General features: G+C 49.2%; 1 protein-coding gene across 4 annotated transcripts in view; it reads right to left on the bottom strand.

The window, feature by feature from the left end:
* LOC100080783 (sine oculis binding protein homolog) overlaps positions 1-20,720 on the bottom strand; it is a 97,083-nt gene that overhangs the window by 21,399 nt on the left and 54,964 nt on the right. Inside the window, exons 5-6 of one of the 4 annotated variants that reach the window (XM_029046972.1) lie at positions 17,524-17,619; positions 11,788-11,856 (exon numbers count right to left, since the gene is read on the bottom strand). The exons of 1 other annotated variant lie outside the window; for it this stretch is intronic. In XM_029046972.1, the coding sequence (XP_028902805.1) occupies positions 11,788-11,856; positions 17,524-17,619 (165 nt within the window). The remainder of the gene's footprint in view (positions 1-11,787; positions 11,857-17,523; positions 17,620-20,720) is intronic. 2 more of the 4 variants (XM_029046973.1, XM_029046974.1) reach the window with 2 other exon arrangements.

Below are 20,720 nucleotides of genomic sequence, written 5' to 3'. Positions count from 1 at the left end.
ACTTTCTGTAATCCTGGGTTCTCATGATCTAAAAGTTAAAGAAAACAGGAATTTTATCCTCATTTTACAGATATGGAAACAGAAACTAGGAGAAGTTAGGTTACTTGCCCACGGTCATACAGCAGTCAAGTGGCAGAGCGGGGACTAGAAACCAGTTTTCCTAATCCCAGGCCTGTGCTTCTTCCATGACACCACACTGTCTCTCCGTTATGATACAAAAAGGAGCAGACAATGGGGATTTAATATGTATTCTCCCTCCTACTTAGATTGTCAGCCCCATGTGGGTCAGGGACCAACATGTGTCTGACCTGGTTATCTTGTATCTACCCCAGTGCTTAGTCTAGTGCTTGGCCCATAGCCGGCACTTAAAAAATACCATAATGATTACTAATTATTATTACTACAGTGACCTTAAATTCTCAGATGGCCAGCTGTATCATGAATGGGTAATTTTAGGGGCTTGATAAAGTATTTAGGACAGGCAGCCGGTGTTTTTGGTCTAGTGGTGAATGCCAGATTCTGGTGCAAGTTCCCCAAGCCCTATGCTTGGAGCTTGTTTCTAGCATCGTGCCCAGGTGTGAGGTGTCCTGGGGCTCTGTGGAAACTTGGGAGCACGGGGCTTACTCTGCCCCTTGGGAGATGGTCCGGTGTTTGGTCAGCAGGGAAGAGGAATGAGGTTCCATGCTAGGTTCCTCAGCCTTTCTCCTCCCTTTTTACTTGAAGGCAGTCAAAATGGGGGCACCTTTCCCATAATGACCAAGATAATAATTGTGGTATCTGTTAAGCACTTGCTCAGTGCCAAGCACTGTACTAAGCACTGCATGGTGTAGCGTTAGAGCATGGGCCTGAGAGTCAGAAGGTCGTGGGTTCTAATCTCAGCTCTGCCACTTATCTGCTGTGTGACCCTGGAAAAGTCACTTCACTTTTCTCCATTGCTTCAGTTACTCCATCTATAAATGGGGATTGAGAATGTGAGCCCCATGTGGACCAGGGACTATGTCCAACCTGATTTGCTTGTATCCACCCCAGCACGTAGTACAGTACTTGGCACACAGTAAGCGCATAACAAATGCAATTATTGTTATTATTATTATTACTATAATACAAGAAAATCTGCTTAGACACAGTCCTTGTCCCACATGGGGCTCATAGTCTGGGGGGAGGGAGAAACTGAGGCACAGAGAAGTTAAATGACATGCCCAGTGTCACACAGCAGGTAAACGGGGGTTTTATCCAAGGGGTGTGCTTTTTTTCTCTAGGCCACACTGTTTCCAGGTCTTAGGAAGTTTCCAGGGAATTCCAGATATTGATAGCAATCCTGGGCAGATTGCCCCCTTCCTGCTTGAGCCCCTCAGGGGATCTGGGAACTTGCACCCCTCCACAGCTCTAGCTGAGAAGGGGCTCCCACGCAGTGCTGACAGAGAGCCGTCCAAGTGCTTCCGGGTCAGAAATTCTGCCCCGCTGTTTCCATAGCCTGCTTGGTAGTCTAAATCTCCCCAGTCGAGTGGCTCCCGTCTGCCAGGGCCAGGGGACCTGGGGAATCGGATTGGACAGCTCTGAGCTTCTTCCCACTGGGCAGCCAGTTTCCGGCTCTGGAAGGCTGGTTTTGCCTCCTGATTTTTGTTCTCTTTTCGCCTCTGTTGGTTTCTGGTCATCACCGGCTAATGGCCGCTCAGATTGCAGCTGCACCCAGCTCTCGTCAAGGCCTGTTGTTGCGTTCTCACAGAAGCCACCTTAACGCAAACTTCTGCTATAACGCTCACCACATCCAAAGTCCATGCAGGCTCCCGATTGTCTCTTGCATCATCTTGTCCTGCTCTAACCAGAGGGGGTCGCCATTGGATGACGTTCCCTAATCCTGCTATCACAGCCTAACTGATACCCATCCTGGACACCTGCATCCTGGCAGCAGCAAGTGTGGAAGCCGCCTCTGGGGATCAGAAAGGGAGAGGTGGGGACGCGATCCGCCTTTCCAGAATCTTGGCCTGACAGTCTGGGTCTGCCAGCTCCCCGGTCAACCAGTTCTCCCTGGGTGAGGCAGCGGGTCTTGGACATGAAGGCTCTAAGGGTTGGGTGAGGAAACTGCCCTCAACGAAAGTCTCAGGGATTTCTCTTTCCCGTTCGCAGGGTCACCCCAAGTGCCCTGCTTTACTCAATCCTCTAACTGATCTGGTCTTTGTTGAACATATTTTTATTCATGACTGTCATCTTTCCACATGAATCTAGTTAGCTAGCCAGGCATCATCCCCGGAGAGGTAGCACTGCCCGTTGGCAGCTTCTCCCTCCCGGGCTGGGCTCTTCCTCAGCTTGCGGTTGGCCAGGGGCAGGAGGTTGCTCAGACCGAGATGCCAATGGTGCGGAGGCTTTCAGGGAACTAGACTATACGGAGGTCCTTGCCTCACCTCCAGGAGACTCGTGAGCCCCAAGGCCCAAGGAAGCAACCACCTACCCAACAGCCAATTCCAACCAAGAGGGCACTTTGCTCATTCCAGTTCCCAGGCTGCCGGGTTGAAATGTGAATATCTTGCTTATGGTCAGATACTAGGGTCAGCAGGCCATGGTAGCATCTACCACTGTGCTAAGTGTTCAGTACAGTGCTGTGCACACAGTAAGCGCTCAGTAATACCACTGATTATCTGCCCTTTCAAGCTGGCTAAAAATAATTTCACTAATAATAATTATTATTATGGTATTTGTTAAGCACTTACTGTGTGCCAGGCACTGTATTAAGCGCTAGGGTGGATACAAGCAAATTGGGTTGGACCCAGTCCCTTGTCCCACGTAGGGCTCGTAGGGCTCACAGTCTCAATCCCCATTTTACATAGGAGGTAACTGAGGCACAGAGAAGTTAAGTGACTTGCCCAAGGTCACATAGCAGACAAGTGGCGGAGCCTCCAGCATCCAACCCTGCATGAAGTTGGGGACTTTGTTGTTGGATTGTTTCCTTTATTTTCCTCTTTTTTCCCACATTAGCATCCTATTGATACCCTTCCCTCTCTCCCACACCCGCCAGGTGCTGGATGCGTCAGCTCCCATGGCCACATAGGGGCTTGAAACAAATTCTCGGTTCTCATCAGCATAGTAAGCGCTTAACAAATACTACAATTTATTATTATTGTTACTATTATTATTATTATTATCAGTATCAGCAGGCTTGCTCCAGAGAGTTGTCCAAGAAGGGAGGTGGTGGCAAAGACCAAGCCACGTTCTGACAGAGGCTGGACTCCGGTTGATCAAGTGACTGCCCAAGGCAGGTGGAAAGGTGGTCCAGGGAACACTCTTGCCCCTGTTTCCAAGGTCAGGCAGAAATCTCAACAGGTGCACATCTGCTCATGTCTTTGCATGTTAACTTTATCCTGGGAGAATGGCACCCTCGCAGGCTCTGTACGTTCAGTTTACCACATGTCCGGCTGCTCAAGTCTTCCCAGAATGATATTTGGCTGCTCTGTTTAACACTTGGGAGAACGGGGTAGAGGAGATACTTTTTGAGGGGCAGACAATGTTGTTGGAGCATCACCTGCCAGGCAGCTCTGTGTCCAAACTAGCTGTCCAGACCTGCCGGGGTGAGGTTTCTAGAGCGCTCTTGGCTAGGATGTTGCTGCTGTTCTTGTTCTTGTGGTTGATGATGGACTCTTTCCTTGGATGTGTGTGGAGGAGCTGATGATAGTGCTGGTGGCTGGCACAGCACCACTCACACTCACTCTCTCGTCCCTGCATGTTGTGTTCCTGCTGGGGCACGGAGGGAGTCAGGGAGTGCCCGCCCGACAGTGGGTGCCTGTCTGGATCAGCTTGCTGCTGTTGCTGCTGCTGCTGCTCTGCTGGAAGAACGGCTGCGTCTGCGTAAGGCGTGGATTGTACTGCAGCAATAGCTTTCCTCAGTGTAGGGCTCTGCGAGAATCTGTACCCCCCGTGAGCTGCCGGCCCATCCCAGGGTAAGGTGGGCCCTGGGAGGCTATAAGGTGGGCCCTGGGAGGCTACCAAGAGCCCCCTAGGGTAGGGGGTGCCAGGTTCTGGCCAGCATCGTCCAGACAGTGCAAACAGGTCAAGCTCAGCTCCAGGCTTGCGGCACTCAATGCCTCACCCCATTTCAATGGTGTGGTTTCATGGTGTTGGGGTCTCGGACACATTATTCTGTCGGGGCCATTCTAATTGCATCTTGCACTTTGCTCAATGAAACTCCATCTGCTTCTCTGCAAATAGATGGATCTCATGCCAGATTGAAGGCCTAATCCTAAAGTCCCCAACGGCCTAATCCCTCCATACCCAACTGCTGTATGTGGGAGTGAATGCCTGGGCACTGCCAAGGGACTTGGCCCTCCTACGCATGCCCAGGAGCTGGACCCGGGGGCCCAGGGGAAGTAATAGTCCCCACACAGCTCTGAACAAAATTCCAACCTCTGTAACCCACCAAGCCCCTGACCAGGCTCAGAGTTTCCAATCAGGGCTGAAGAAACCCAAAATGGCCACTCTCTGGCCTGTTTGCTCAGTGAAAGTGTTTGCTCTTTCTTCCAGCCTCCACCCCACCCTCACAATCCCTGCCCCTTCTAACCCAGCAATCCTAAGGGAAAGCTGGCAATCTCTGAGTGTAGGAGGAAATGGGAACAAGCAAAATTGGCCACATTTGAAGCACAATAGGAAACTGCGATGTCGATCAAACAGACTGACATCCAGATTGAACAGTGATCGGAACTTGTGCAAACCTCCAAGAGGTTGCAGCTGCTACCGTTTCTTGGTGAGATCAGTGCCGGATGGAGAAGGGACAAGGTTCGGGAGGTCAAACCCCAAAACAGTTCCAACCAAATTCCCAGAGGAAGAGGGGGAAGCATCATTTTCTGGTCTGTCCCACATGGGCAAGCTGGGGAACTGGTTAGCTTATTCCTCAAACAAGCCAGAACCTACGCTGCAGGCACCCGGCTGTGAGAACGGCAGTTCGTGGCAGGGCACACAGCTGGACAGAATTCTCTTTCCCCACCTCCCTCTCTCATCTGAGGTCCCACCCTCTGCCCCAGTAATGAACCTCACTTCTGCCCACTCCAGCTCTGGACCAAACTGGGCCACCTGGATTGCAGACACAGCCAGAGGCCAGGGGAGAGCAACCAGCCAAAGGGAACTTCATTCCCCGGTTGTTTGGACAGCCCAAAAGGCTCAGTCTTTGAGTGGACATGGAGACGGCCACAGGGATCTGGAAGGTACCATGAAATGGGGGAACCTGGTTTGCCCCCTGACCCTTTCTGGTCCTAGGAGCCCAGTGCCCCCATTGCTAACCTTCGCATGCACCCAGAGGCACTCAACTTCTCAAGCCCCAGCAAGGCCAGGGTCGAACACACAAGAGTGATCATTCACCTCCTCAGTCTCCAATTTGGGGGCCCCAAACATTGCTATCGGTTACTCATGGGAGGGACCAGTGAACACGGGTTGATCGGATATGGAATAATGCTGCTTAACAGCAGGTGTTCACAGTCCTTGAGCCCTTGGACAAATGGCTCTGAATTAGTCATGCAAAAGAGAAGAGCAGCTAAGTGGAATAGTGTTTGGACCTACTGTTTGACTGTTTACCCCCATGATGTCAAAATAGGCAGACTTCCCCTCAGCTCCTGCCTTTGTCCCACAGTACTCTCCAGCCCTGATGATTTAGGTAAGCTCCAGGCAGTTCAACCCGAAAAAGATGTTTGGTTGGGGTCAGCCTGAATGGCAGCACGCTGGCTGTTGAAAGACCAGATGCTTCTTTCATAGGTGGCTCTACTGCAGTAAGCTTCCATCAGCCCTAATATAGTGACCAAGTATTTGACAGCCAAATTGAATACTGCTGTGACTAACCTCAAAGCTGATCAAACAATTGCATGGCCCCGTTACTTTCTGGTAAGGTTACATCCCAGTGGACTTGCACTCATGTGAGTCCACATTCCATCCTGTTTCAGGAATCATCTTAACCCAACCTGGTTTTCCTGCACTGTTCCCACTGATTTGGGGGCTGGGAGGGGGGTGGCAGGCAGGCAGGAGGTGGAGGCTGTTTGCTAGGGCTGTAATTAAGGGGTGGTAAGTAAAAGCAGTGTGGCCTGGGGGAAAAAGAATGGGCCTAGGAGGCAGATGACCTGGGGTCTAATCCTGGCTCTGCCACTTGTCTTCTATGTGACCATGGGCAGGCCACTTAACTTCTCTGGGCCTCAGTTACCTCATCTGTAAAATGGGGATTAAGACTGAGCCCAGGTGGGAGAGGGACTGTGTCCAACCTGATTATCATGCATCTACCCCAGTGCTTAGTACAGTGCCTGTCACACAGTAAGTGCTTAATAATTAAAAAAAAGTAGACAACTGAAAGAATGCTCTTTGTGGAGCTCTGAGGGCTGGTAAGGGCTGGTTAGCCTGGAAGCATTGCTTAGATTTTCTAGGAAAACACTTTTCCCTCCCAGTAACCACCTGGACACAGCTGAAGTCTTTTCAATGGGCCCTTGTGGACTTCTAACCAGCAGAATGGCCCAGGCCCATAGGGGTGGCAAGGATGGGTGGGATGATGGACCCCAGATGCCAGTTCCATGTGATGCAGTGACCCATGCCTGGGTTGAGCACAGGAGGCGAGGGCCATGGGGTCCACAGAAGATGTACTGAAGTGAATGCTTTTCTCAAGAGGGAAGGTAGGGTGGGGGGACATGGGGGGGGGGGGGTGTTTGTGTGTGTATGCGCGCGTGTGTGTGTGTGTGTGTGTGTGAAATGCAGTACAAACATCCCTAAAAATTGTATCTGAATGTCGGGGGGAGGGACAGGACAGGAGAGGAAAGTCTCCCTTCCCCCAAAAGCCAATTTCACATGACAACAACCCACCTGTCTACAGTGCACAGTCAATCTGACTGAAGAGATACTATGCACGTTCTCCCAGCGTGCCAGCAGCCTGCCGGGAGGGGTAGTTTACTTGGACAAACAAGTTTGGTAGAAGAGTTCCTGATACCTCTGACTCCAAGGGAGATGATACTTCCTCAAACATCAGCAAAATTTTCTGAGGTCTGACTGATGTGGCTATCACAAGTTCACTTTGGACAACTCCCTCAGCCGGGAGTTGCGCTTAAATGTCGGAATTAGGAGGTTCTTTGGTTTGCAAAAAGGATGCAATGGAATACTGTATATTTCTTGAACAAACCAAAGCTACAGACCCACTAATGTCATCAATTGTGCTTTCTCCAAGGGCTGCCAGGTGGGTAGCGTGTGTGTGTGTGTGTGTGTGTGTGTGTGTGTGTGTGTGTGTGGTGCACATGTGTGAGGTGTGTATGAGTGTATGTATACTTGGGTCTTGTTTGAGCCATAGTGTGGGTTTTTCTCTCTGCACAAAGTAGATGCTCAATAAATACCATTGGATAATTGATTTCCTTCCTTCCCTTAAGAACCTCATTGTTCTGCTGAGACTTGAGGATCAGTTCCAGAGTTTGGTTTGAATGGGCCTTCACCAAGCTGACCTGGAAGGCATGACAAGGTTTTCTGCTCCCCCGTTTCTCTCTGCTGGAGCTGAGGAAGGACAGCGTGAACTTGCCTGCTGCAGACCCCGACTCCACAGGAGGCTGGGAGGGCCTGATCAGGATATGCATGAGAAACCTGGTGCTGCTACAATCTCTGAGCAAGAAAGGTGGATTCATTCTGGGAATCCTCAGGGATGGTGGAGGACACTTCTCTCTCTCTCTCTTTTTCTCTCTCACTAAATGTGACTCCAAAAGTTAATGGTCATTGCTCTCATTTTCATTTAGCAGGTAGAAAAGGAGAGTAATTTGCAGATCTGAGAGCAGGTCATTACAGGTGTGTTATATTAGTGTATTTATGAATCCCTTGGGACTGGCCTGCTGGGATAGCCAATAACTTTCTTAATGTGTAATTACACACCATTGGACTATAATTGATTAATTGAAAAAAGAGTGTTGGCAGATGTAGGCCAGGGCTTCTTCTGCTCACTAAATGACTGCATCCTTGCTTCTCTTTAGTAAGGTAAATGAACTACTCAAAAGCAACTATGTCAGTAGTGAATTTCATTAAATTTTAAATAATTATTGGTATCAACTTCTAGAATGAAATTCAAGGTTTCTCTTCGTTCTGTATCTTCCGGAAGCCTGGAGCTGGCTTCTAACATGATTTACCCAAAGATTGGTTGAATCAGCACCATCCATTGCACCACAGCTTATGGATGCCTTCTGCCAGCCGGAGAGGATACGTACCAGAGTGCCGGGGGAGGCAGGTGGAGAGGGGAAGGGAGGGCTGGCAGCCTGCTGTCTGCCCCAGGAATGGCAAACAAACAATACATAACCACCCTGAGAAGTCCCCTGCTTCTTCTCACCACGCTGACAGGCAGTGTGGCCTAGAGGGTAGAAAGCTCAGGCCTGGAAATCAGAAGGATCTGGGTTCTAATCCCCGCTCCACCACTTGCCTGCTGTGTGATCTTGGGCAAGTCACTTCACTTCTCTGTGCCTCAGTTACTTCATTGGTAAAATGGGGATTATTACTGTGAGCCCCATGTGGGAAAGAGACTGTGCCTAACCCGATTTGCTTCTATTCACCCCAGCGCTTAGTAAAGTGCCTGGCACATAAGTGCTTAACAAATACCACACCTGAAGTGGCCCACCTCCAATGGGGAGAGGTGGTGGCTGACCCCTGAATTGGTTGGCAGGATGGGGCATGGACCATATGGCAGTGTGACTGGTGCCTTGGGAGAACCTCCTCTCCTTGGCCACCAAGGTGTGGCCTGGGGCCATCGTTTCCTTGGCATTGATTTGTTGCTGGATGTTCCAGTGACAGAATCCAAACCATCCTCCCCCACAAATTCCTTCCAGCGCTTTCAACTAGGCTTCCAACTTGAAGCTCCTAGTTTGTCTTTGCAGTGTACGTTTTCCATTATTTCAGTTCAGCCAGTCAACAGTAAGCAAAGGCTGGATCTATTATATAAAATTGACTTGAGTAGATATTAGTATTGCCATTCATAACTAAAATAGATCAAGATCCAGTGCCCCAAATCGGCCTTGTTCCCTACCTCCACGACCTTGGGCCTGGATATCTCTGGCAAACATTATCAGAAGTGGAGAGTTGGGATAATTATCTATACAATACAGGACAAATAAAACCTGCTTCTGATGAAAAATCAGTCTGAATTATTCAAAGTGACTTGACTGCATTACAAATTTACTGGATCACTGTCCAACTCTTCACTCCTCCTCAGTTGCTCTGCGTGCACAGTACTGGTGCACAGAGGGTCTGTGGCCCTCCAGGGGGACTGTTCCGAACTGGGATGTTTGTGCAATGCCCAAACATAGCACCAGCAGACACTAAAGGGAGCCCAGAACACGGATGGCAGGTGGCTCCCTCCCCACTCAATGGTCTGCCTGCCTCCAGGTCTGGAGCAGCAGAGCTCTGCCACATGGGGACCCACAAACAAGGCTGTCTGGAGCCTTCTTCACAAGAAGAAAGTGACCACAAGAAGGAATGGGGTGGGAAGTCTTGGAGAAGGTATCTCCCCTGGTGCTTCCTGAATGGTGATGGTGAACACTCTGGAAGGAGAGAGGTCCTCAGGATGCGGGGACTAGAAAAGTGAGCTGAAGGGGGACATGTCTTGTTGGCAACCACGGAAGCTGGAAGCCAGAGGAGCAGGCATGGAAAGTACACACTGGGTTCTACCATGATGCAAGGTCTACACATTTCTTCTGGTACTCTGTCTGGGGAGCCAGGCAATGTCTATCCCCAACTCAAGCCTGTCTTGATGTAGAAGGAACAGTTGTGCGGTCAGCCCGCACGGGGTTCAGGGAGAGAGCATCCAGGCAGCTGAAAGCATCTCTTTAAGGAAGAAGGGAGACTAAGAGTGATGGGTGGGAAGGATGGCAACCGGAAGTGCAAGTGAAAAAGAGGAAGGAAGCAAGGACAGAAGGACAAGTTGGTGTCTGATGAGGCTACATGCCTAAGAATGGCAAAGAAGAAAAACACCCAATTGTCCTAGAGTGTGGGCAAGGGTGGTGTCCTTGCAAAACCACACTAAGGAAAACTGTCTCTGAACCCCACATTGACTGACGGGTTCTAACCAAGACCTCCAGGGGTCCTAGACGGCCCCCTTCTGGTTGGACAACAGACTCGCGAGCCCTTCCAAGCCCTGAGCTTGGGTGACATGTTCCCTCAGGTTGCTGTGAACAAAAGGCTCTGGGCCTGGGGCATCATTCCCACCTGGAGTCCAGAGAAATCCAGCAGGAAAAGGTTTGTCTTGCCAAGCTTCGCCCCACCCCACTGCAAGAGGACTCACATAAAAATTGTGTGGAGGCAAGGCCGGTGCTGGGTCTGGATGGGGAGGGAGGATGCGTGGGCAGCCTGGAACAGTTTCTGGGCTGGGAGGGTCCCACTCCTTCCCTAAGGCTGGAGGCCCATGGGATCCCAACCAAGACGAGGAGGATGAGGAGGAACGGGGGAGAGGAGCAGTATATTGCAAGCAGGACCATGTCTAGCTGCCACTGTCCAGAAGACCAATGCATCCTCTAAACTATTCCTAGGGGCAATCATCCCCTGTGGCTTCTGCCCCAATGGGAAAAAAAATCTTTTTTTTTTTTTCAGAGGCTTCAACGTTTAAGAAAATTGACCTTTGGATCCCATTTCCCTGATTTGCTTCTGCAAAGGGAATGCTCAACCCCAGCCATTCCTCTTAGAACAAACTGGGTTTCCTCATGTTTCCTCCAGCTGGGCTTTGTGGCTTAATTTAGCACCCTTCAATTGAGTTACTGTTCAAAAGAGGGCAGGCCCAACACTTCCTGAATTAATTGCTTCCACACATTTGACACTGGATGGATTTGCTTATGTGCAAATTGTACTTTCAGAGTCGTCCGTTGCTGACACTGATAGGTGTAGGACAAGGACAGGGATGCGGCTCTGGTTAACGAATTGAATGAGGAGGCCAGGCAGAGTCCATGAGTGGATGGCTTTTACCTGGGCTTGGGAAGCTCACTACAGCCAACTGGTCTGACCAAGCCTTGCACCTGGTGGCTGATCCATCACCAGGAGCAGAAAGGTAATTCTAATCCTTTAGTAAAGATTAGACTAAATGGGACCAGGAGCTCCAGTCTGGATCTGTACTGCCAGTTTCTATTATTTCCCGATGGATCAAGCCCTAACCCTTGTACCTCAGGTGGCCTCCACACTGGTCTGACTCCTTTTAAATTCAGAGTGTTTGGGACCCTTCTAGCTACTGAGCACCCAGTGATGGTGGAACTCTAGGCTAAGTGCTTGGGAGGGTCCAGGAGCAGCAGTGGAGATTTACATCTAGCTCTGTTCGCCTGGGCCTCCCACACGCTTGTCGCTGACACCAAAGGGTCCTATTATCAATCAATCAGTTGATGGTATTTACTGTTGTGCAGAGCACTGAACTAAGCACTTGGGGGAGTACCATACAGTAGATTCAGAAGACTCGGAGCTTAAAGCCTAGAGGGGATTATATTATTTATAAGACCCATATAGCTAATATACCATCCTATAAGTTCCTGTAAGACCCTTCCAAGGATTAGGAACATTTGCCACTAACCTGTGCTAAAGCACAAATGATCTCTTTTAAAAAGGAATTTGTTTTTTTATCAGTCACACCTCCTGAAAGATTCACCTGAGCTCCTAACACACCCCGAGAGCTTAGTATTGGAGCTCTAAAGCAACCTGGCAATCAGCACAAATGCAAAAATGGTCCTGGAAAATGTATAGATGCCAAGGGAATTTCATCAGGATCTTCCTCCCTCCCCACCCCCACCCCCTGCCTCCTCCCAACCCCACCATGCCCCCAGTGGGAAATAAACTCACCTGGGTGAGTTGACATGTGGTTATTTGCAAGGCTGATGTAAAGTCCTTGGTTCTCTTATTACAGAAACGCTGAAATACAAATGGGGAAGATACCCTGTCCAGAGAAACCGCCAGCGCACGGAACTGGGCAACATCTTGGGAATTTGATTACAGTGCCACTTGCCACCATCCTGAAAGGGAGCTCAGACCCCAATTTGCAGTTGTTATCCTGACGTGAAGATGAGGCAGTGGAGAGGGTCGTGAGCAAACGCTCCTTCTTCCAACCCACCTCAAATGGCCAATGGCATTAGGTGCTGCAAAGGTAGGAAAGCACAGTCTTTCCATGGGATGGTGAGGGCAAAGTGGCTCTGGAAAATATCAGATCGGGGAGCCCAGAACCCCTCCAGCCCCTGACCTTTCAAACTCCTCTGAATTGAGGGAAACTGAGAGGGTGACTTCAGAGATTGCTGAGGGCGGGAGGGGGAGGGAGGGGAATGGAGAGGCAGGAAAGAAAGGCAACACACCCAAGGTGAAAAGAAATTGGAGCAAGAATAGGAGGCAAAGAGGGGTAGGGAAAGGACAGAATGAATGGGCCCAAGGGCAAGAAAAGTTTCAGACAGATAGATACTGCTGAGATATGAAAAGACAGGTGGAAGTAGAGGGTTGCAAAGCTGGAAACAAGAACCATGACTAAAACCACAACCCCTCACACATGCTAGACCTTGCGGGACCGGGGTTTGGGGGGGGCAGTTCTTTTGAGAGGCAGAAGGGCTGCCTTCTGCAGGATATCCTCCCCAAATTTCCTCAGTGGTGGGGTTAAAGTTATCCTTATCTTTAAAAGCAGTTTGACTTGACCAGGAAAGGGTTTCCACACCTCAGAGTTCTGGGAACGGGCTTAATGTGGCCACTTACAAGGTGTCCGATGAACCAATGAGGCTGAGCGCTCAAGGGCTGGGATGGCCCAATGCACTCCCCACTCTGAGTCCCTCTACAGGACCCTTGAGCCTCAGGCCTTTTGCTCTAAGGTGGAACACCTTTTGGTGATGTTTCTGAGAACCTGGGGCTTAAAGGAAACTGACACCCAATGTGCTACTGCATTAACACTGACATCAGTCATGGTGTGGTAATTGAATCTGAACCTTAAACTCATCCTCACCTTGAGCTCCTGGATTTTGGAGATTTTAGGGACTATTGGATTTTCTAATTCTATGTAGGTAGGCTGTAGAGGTAAAGAAGAGCAGTGAATTGAATGCAGACTTTCTTCTGTTGGATCGACCGCTTGAGTTAGAGGCCTTTATACCCACATGCCAAATTTAAAAAATCTGTCAGACCAAGGAAATGATTGTCCTCTGCAGGCTTTTCCATGAGCTCCCTTAGGCTGCTGATTGAGGCACAGCCCCTCTTCCATGATGGCCATTCTTCTTAGACCCCACCCCCTGTGGCTGGATTGGACAATGCTGCAGTCATAGGTGACACAGTGTCTGAACTCACTGGGAGGTGGGGAGGAGGGGCTGTGGAGTCCCAGCCTGCTTCCAGTGGGGCTGAAAGGAAACCAGATTGGAGAAATTCCTGGCCCACCCAATGGCTTTCAAGTTACAGGTACTCCTGAAGCTGATCTCCTGGGCAAGACTAAGCAATGCTCTTCTCCGGAAGTGGGAATGATAATGACTACGGCAATACATAACTAACCTTCTATACCGGTGAGCAGGCAGACAGTACCTCTCCTTATTCATCTTAGGTCTATCTCAAAGCCCCATACCCCAGACCAGCCTAGCACCGGTGATGGTTTCCAGCCCAGAAGGGGGTACCCTCTCCTCCTAGGAAGACTGGAAGGGCAGGGGGCTGCAAGAGGCTGGAGCTTGGGCCTTATCTGTCTGGATTGTCATTCGCTTCCACAAAGGTTCAGCCCAGTCCAACTCTCTCCTCCACCAGGTACCATGACAGCTTGCCTAAACCACTCACCGTCCCAGGAGTGTGGCTCTCCGTCTGCCTCCACAGGCTCAGACTGCCTGCTGCTACTGGTTCTCAAAGAGCACTAGCCTGGGGCTTGGGGCCACGCCAGTAGGGTAAGTGGTAGCAGTGATAGTACGAGAAGCAGCGTGGCTCAGTGGAAAGAGCACGGGCTTGGGAGTCAGAGGTCATGGGTTCAAATCCTGGCTCCGCCTCCTGTCAGCTGTATGACTTTGGGCAAGCCACTTCACTTCTCTGTGCCTCAGTTACCTCATCTGTAAAATGGGGATTAAGACTGTGAGCCCCACTTGGGAGAACCTGATCACCTTGTATACCCTCCCACGCTTAGAACAGTGCTTTGCACATAGTAAGCACTTAACAAATGCCATTTTTATTAGTAGTAGTCCCAGCTCTGCCACTTGTCAGCTGTGTGACTTTGGGCAAGTCACTTCACTTCTCTGTGCCTCAGTTACCTCATCTGGAAAATGGGGATTAACTGTGGGCCTCACGTGGGACAACCCGATTACCCTGTACCTACCCCAGCACTTAGAACAGTGCTCTACACATAATAAGTGCTTAACAAATACATTATTGTTTATTACATTACATTATTATTATTATTAATGGATGCAGGCACCTTACAAAGTGCTGGGAAGTAAAAAACAGGAAGCTTATACTCTTCCGAGGGGGAGGCAGACATTAAAATGTTTCCAAGCTCCTTTGGACAGGGAATATCTATCTTGCTTTCAGTGCACTTTCCCAAAGTGCTTAACAGAGGGTGCTGCAGCCAGTGGGCCCTCAAATCCTCTTGCATTCAATCGCTCTGGCTAGCATGGTGACTAAGCCCAGGAGAATCCTGGCTCTCCTTAGAGGACGGAGCAGGGCTTTGGGTCTGGGGAAAAGAAAGGGCTTCTATTCTTTTAGGTTACCTTAACTCCCATCCACAGACATCCCTTCTTCATGGCTTTCCTAGGCCCAGGCCCTAACATGGGAGGTTGAAAGCCAGAAATTTTCCTTTTGGCCAAGTCTGATGCCCTGTAACAGGCCTGAGCCCAGCAACCTGGGCACAATGGTGGTGTTGTATGTGGTGGGGATGGAAGGATGTGCACATGGGGGAAAAGTTCCCCACTTTTATCCACTGCCAGTTGCTGGGAGATTTTGATTTTCAAAATTACTGAGAGTCACTGCCCAAAGACTCTTGGCCATGAAGCTGGTGAGCCACATTTTAGGGTTCAATGGAAAGATCAACACCTGGCATTTGCAAACCTACATTGGCTCTTTTTGGTTACATCCATTTCTCCAGCTTTAAAATTAGCTGTTCCAAAGTGCTGAGAGGTGGCGCCCACTGGCCCAGGGTTGGCTTGGGAAGTCTCTCCCAGCCGTGGAAGGGGGAACTCCCTGTGTGAGTGAAGGCCTCGGTCCAGCACTCCCCATCCCTGCACTAACCACCAGACTCCCTCAGTGCTGGGCCTACACTTATACCGGCACCCCCACTCCTCACCCCAGAACACCCGCATTTTCTATATCCAGACCCCACTGGAAAGAGTGGAGACAGCACTTCCACCCACCTTGGACCACCTCTTTGAAAAACTGGCTGTAAATATCACCGAGCACACTCAAAAGCATTTCCTATTCTCCCAGAATAATCGACTTCCCTTTCTTTTCAAATTCCAAATTTGTGGTGCTTGGTAGCAAGCAGGAAAAGAGCACGTCTCCCACCATGGCAACACCAAGAAATAATTTCTTGTTTTCTCTCTCCCATCACAAATCCCCTACCCCTTTTATCTAGGCAAGATATGCCAACCGCAAATACTAAGCAAATGCCACCATCCCCCCAAATGGCTACCACACAACACTGCACTCAAGCTGGTCCTGACTAAACATAGCCTTTAACTCACGACAGCTCAGGTGGTCATAATCCTTCACCTCTTCCGCTACAAGCTGGTCAGCCAGTACTCAAACCGATCCATTTCTCCAATAACATAAGAAAAAAGAGAACTGTCAAATGACTTCTGTGACTTCCTTAAATAAGGCCTAAACTCTTTCCAAAAAGCACACAGAGAGCCAACTCTAGCACAGACAATGTCCGACTCCTGCTGGCAACCACAGAGATATAGGCTTTGAACCAGGTGTGGATGCAAATAGCTTCACCCTCAAATGGTACATCTACTCTATCAGGGGTGAGGCAGGAGGCCTGAAGTTCCCATTGGCTCCATATCCACCTCACTGGACACAGAAGGAAGGAAAAACCTCACTGCAATTAATTTAAGAAGCCATTTGTCCAAGGACCACCTCCTCCCCTACCCCACCCAACCTCCACCTGCCACTTCAGTGCCACCTAAAGCATATAAGTATACACAACCTCCCATGGCACTTCTGTATATACCTTTTTATTCATCCATCTAGCCCACTAGATTGCAAGCTCCTTGAAGGCAGGGATCACTTCCACTAGCTCTGTTGTACTCTCCCAAGTGCTCCATATGTCCTCTACTCAGAGTAAGCCCTCAATAAGTAATCAATTGACCAGTTTTTGCTCAAGGACCAGTCATGATACATCATAACTGAGGATGGTCCTCTCTTACACCTCAGTCACTGGGGCTAGGACTGAAAAGGACTGTCTTTTCCCCACGCCTCCTAATCTTTGGACACTAGGTTTGTATGAAGTAGTTGCTGTCTGAGCAAAGTCCAAAGGCTTATTTTGAATGGAATTTGCTATCACCTTTGTATGAGATGGGTTAGGGTTTTCCTGAATTTGGCAAAAAAGAAAAAAAATAGGGATTAGACTACCTCAAAGTATCCTCATTCTAGTTCAACATTCCCATTCAATTGGAACAAATACTGAACACATTTGAAAGAAAAAGGAAGATATACTGGAATTCATCAAAGTGGGGTTTGACAATTCATTCTCTGTTTTAGGTAAATAGAAAATTAATTGTGCAGCCCTCATTTTCCAAAGCTAATCAACAACATTAGGTGCCAACAGATTCATTTAATAGAAATATAATTAGCAATGCTGCCTGCTTTTCATCTGGTCTAATGGCAAAGGCTGAAATGAACTGAGGCAAATGACCCCTGCTTTCCTCCCTTATTTCTTCCACTTCTCCCTCACTTCCTTCATTCCTTCCTTCCTCCCTTCTTTCCCTCCTTCCTTCTCTCCCTCCCTCCCTCTCCCTGCCATTCGGCTAGCCTCTCCCTCACGCCTAGGCAACAGCAGCCCCAGCTTCCACTCCTTTTGCCTCTAAACGAAAGGAAGTTCCTGGGGGCGTTTGGCAAGCACACAGAGCATAAGTGGAATTCTAAAAGGAGAGTGCACTGAATGTCCGCTTGGCCCTCTCTCCTGGCAGACTTAAGGGTTGCAGAGTTGGGAAAATAAGGAACAGTTTGGAGGTGGGGGCGGGGGCATCTCTGGTAAGGCGACATATAGACATGTATAGACATGTGTGAAGATAGGAATATACTTATATATATATATGTAAATATATATATATACATATATACAGAGAGAGAGAGAGAGAGAAAGACAGAAAGTGACAGAGACTATACACTATTGGCTTTCTTAAACGTATGGCGTCTCATTATCTAGTATGCAAAACAAGCTAGTAAGACTGGGCCCTTCAAGCTTGATAATCAGATATAAAAGATGTGCAAACAATTTGAGATCTTATACTTAGTGATACATTTAGAACTGTAAACAAAAGACTAGAATAATATTTCATCAACGATGTAATCATGAACAAACCCTTTCACAAACGGTGTTCACTGTGCTAAAGTAACATTCTAGACTTGTTGTAAGTATGTTATTCTTACAAGTAGTTCGCAGTTATTCTTGAAGGCAAGCCTTGGAGTTTCCTTAGCATAGTGCTGCGGGGGGAAAGTTTCAGCATGTCCATCTTCATCTCTAGCCTGAAGGGAAATATAACGGCCTATTTAGGGATGGGCACAGAATGGAAGCACAAAGCTAAAAGCACAACAGCTCAGAGCATTCAAACACACGGGAATCTAGTTACAACATCATCATCATTAAGAAGGTTATCTAAATATGCAGAATGCCTTTTGGATAGCAAAGCGTGGAATTTGGGTTTTCTTTACATAGCTTGGGCTGAACATGCAAACTCAATGGGGTGTCATCGTCAAAACCATAACATTTCAGGGGGTTCAAGTTACTCCATTGCATTTACAAGATCACATGACAAACATATTTGAGTGAACTTTTTAGCATGCTTGAGCAATCACTCAATAATGGTCTCTATTGTCATTTCAATAGCCAGGCCTTCAGAAGAGAGATTTGCATAATTATGGTCTGCATGCCAATACCATTGGGGAGAAATGGATTTCCCCTCTACTTTGAAATAAAGCTCAGAGAGGAGAGTGATCTAGCAAGAACAGTGAATACTTGGATCAGATGCAGTAAGAAAATATTTGGTTAAATTGCCGTATTTAGAAGGACCGGTTCTTGGACCTGCACTGCTAATTAAGAGAGCTGAGGTCTAAATGGAGGCATGAATGGAAGCCTTTAGCTCTGCTGCTGCCTGCAGCAGCATCTTCCTCCTCATCTGCATCATTGTCTGCTTGGGAGTGAGAGCCCAGCAAGGGGAAGCAGGGGAGAGGAGGTGTGGCAGCAGCACATTCATTAAAGCACTCGTTTGGGTGACCCTCGCACTCGGTTCCGCTCTTGCCTCGCTCACTCCCTAAAGGTTCCCTCTTCCCCGGCCTCCCCAGCTGAGTGGTCTCGCTCCCTTATGGCTGCCGGATAATGACGCATAGTCCCTCATATACTGCCTTCAAACAATGAGCTCCGGCTCCCCGCCAGCCAGGTGGAAGTTGTCCCCCTCGTGGATGGGAAAAGGATGAGCTGCTTGTGCAAGCCCCCCAGGACATGGCAGCAGGTAGATCTGGCTGCTGCGGTGGCTGGCTGGGGCCCAGGCAGTAGCCGTGAGCTCCTTGCTGGAGCGCGTAGACCTCAGGGAGAGAAATAGAGGCCGGGTATGCCTCCGCAGAGGGACCACAGCACTTCCCGTTCTCCTTTCGGCAGGGAAGTGGGCAGGCAGGGGTCAGAGATGGCGGCCGGGGCTGCCATAGGACACCTCCCAAGTGCCATCGGGAGGTGGCATCTTCCTTGGGGTTGGACTTTGGCGGTAGGCACTGGAGTGAAACAAGGAGTGGCTGGAGCCAAGGCCTCTGGTCCTCTGGAAGCCTGAGAGCGGCCTCCGAGGATCCGGCCAGCCGCTTGACTCTCGTCTGGTGGCTGGATATGTGGGGAAGCGACTCTTCCTGGTATCAGTGCTGTGCTTTGCTGAAAAGTTGCCTCCCTGAGCAGGGCTGAACTGCCAAGGGTGGCTCCAGACGGGCCAGATGAGAATTGGGAGAGTCTGGGCTAGCCCACCAGGGCTGGTTCCAGTGGACCCAGGATGAGACTAAAGGTACCTTTTGAATACCTGAGCAAGCAATGGGTTATAGGGCTAGTTCCTCTGCGTTTTAGGGCTCTTGAGATTTGCTGGTCCTTTAAAATGGACTCTGTTCTATCTAAAACCTATCAGGGATGGTCTTCCCTGAGGGTGGCAGGAGTAGTCATCATGAAGGGGGTCTCAGGACATGGTAAAACCCATACTCTATAAGGCCTTCACATGACTAGCCATCACATTGGGTGTCTCCGTCCACTGACTCACTAAAAGCATACATCCTCACCAGGGTCCTGGAAGAATCTTCAATATTTCTGATTTTAAAAAATGCATCTGTTCTACTCACATGTAATTCCCTCATTTCAAAACAAAACAAGCTAAACAATCACCACCCACCCCTGCGCCCAGTGACACTGAGGCCCGTGGAGGCTTAGTCTCTCATAGAACCTGCTCAGCCCCACATCCAGGCCTGAAGAGGATGGGAATCATGACCCCTCTCTCCCCAATCTCTTGGCCAGTCTGTGTCCGGGGTGGAAGGGGGAAGCTCCGTTTGCTCAGGTGGGCCTTCCTTTCTCACACCATGGAGATCGCCTGTGCCTTCTTGACAGGCAGATAAATTCCAGCCACCGGCCACTTGCTCCGGATCTGTCACCCAGCTTCACAAATGGAAAGCACACACATAGTGCAAAGAAACCCAATACCCCACCCCGTCTTCACCCGTTACCATACGCATGAGTGCACCTGCACGCGAGTGCACACACACATCAATGACCCAATATAATTCTGGGGCATTCCCACTTAAAAAACAACAACAAAAAAACCCTGCATGCTTTTCAAAACAGTCCTTGTAGGATGGTGAGAACTAAAGTGCCCGTTCACCTAAACATAGTAATTATGGTATTTAAGCACTTACCACCTGCCAGGCACTGTGCTAAGCGCTGGGGTAGATACAAGCTAATCAGATTGGACACAGTCCCTGTTCCACATGGGGTTCCCAGTGTTGAGAGAGGCTCTTTGGTTTCTGTGGTTGGGACTTGGAGGAGGGCATGGTAAATGCAGCTTCTAGATGTTATCCTGGAGGCATAAAGGCAAATTCCCTTGGGAACACTGCTATTCAGTGCCAGCCTTGGGCAAAGGGCATTCCTGCCATGCTGGCTGTAAACCAGGTCTTGACAGGTAAGACGTAGGACAGTGGATGCAAGCAAAAATAGAGCATTACAAGGAGGAAGGAAAGTGAGGGAGTGCAACAGGAGTGTAGAGGATAGTGTGGGGCTGGGGTTAGGAGAGGGTATCGAGTAAGGGATCCATAAGGATTTTGGCTAAATATCTCGTAACTACCCCAGCTCTTAGAACAGTACTGGACACATAGTGCTTAACAAATACCATTATTATTAGGGGACAGAGATGGACATTTTCAAAACCCTTCTGAAATCCCACCTCCTCCAGGAGGCCCTCCCATATGAACATTTCTTCTCCCCAGGGCATATCCCCTGCAACCAACCTTAGCGCCTCAGCCCAACTATCTACTCATGCACTCATACCCACCTATGGCACTTCTGTATATATCATCTTACCCTGTTATTAAGCACTGACACTCACATTCAT

This window comes from Ornithorhynchus anatinus, chromosome 19 (assembly GCF_004115215.2).
Source record: "Ornithorhynchus anatinus isolate Pmale09 chromosome 19, mOrnAna1.pri.v4, whole genome shotgun sequence".
Taxonomy (NCBI): Eukaryota; Metazoa; Chordata; class Mammalia; order Monotremata; family Ornithorhynchidae; genus Ornithorhynchus; species Ornithorhynchus anatinus.
The sequence above is the reverse complement of the archived record's forward strand: the minus strand, read 5'-3'. Positions and strand labels throughout refer to the sequence as shown.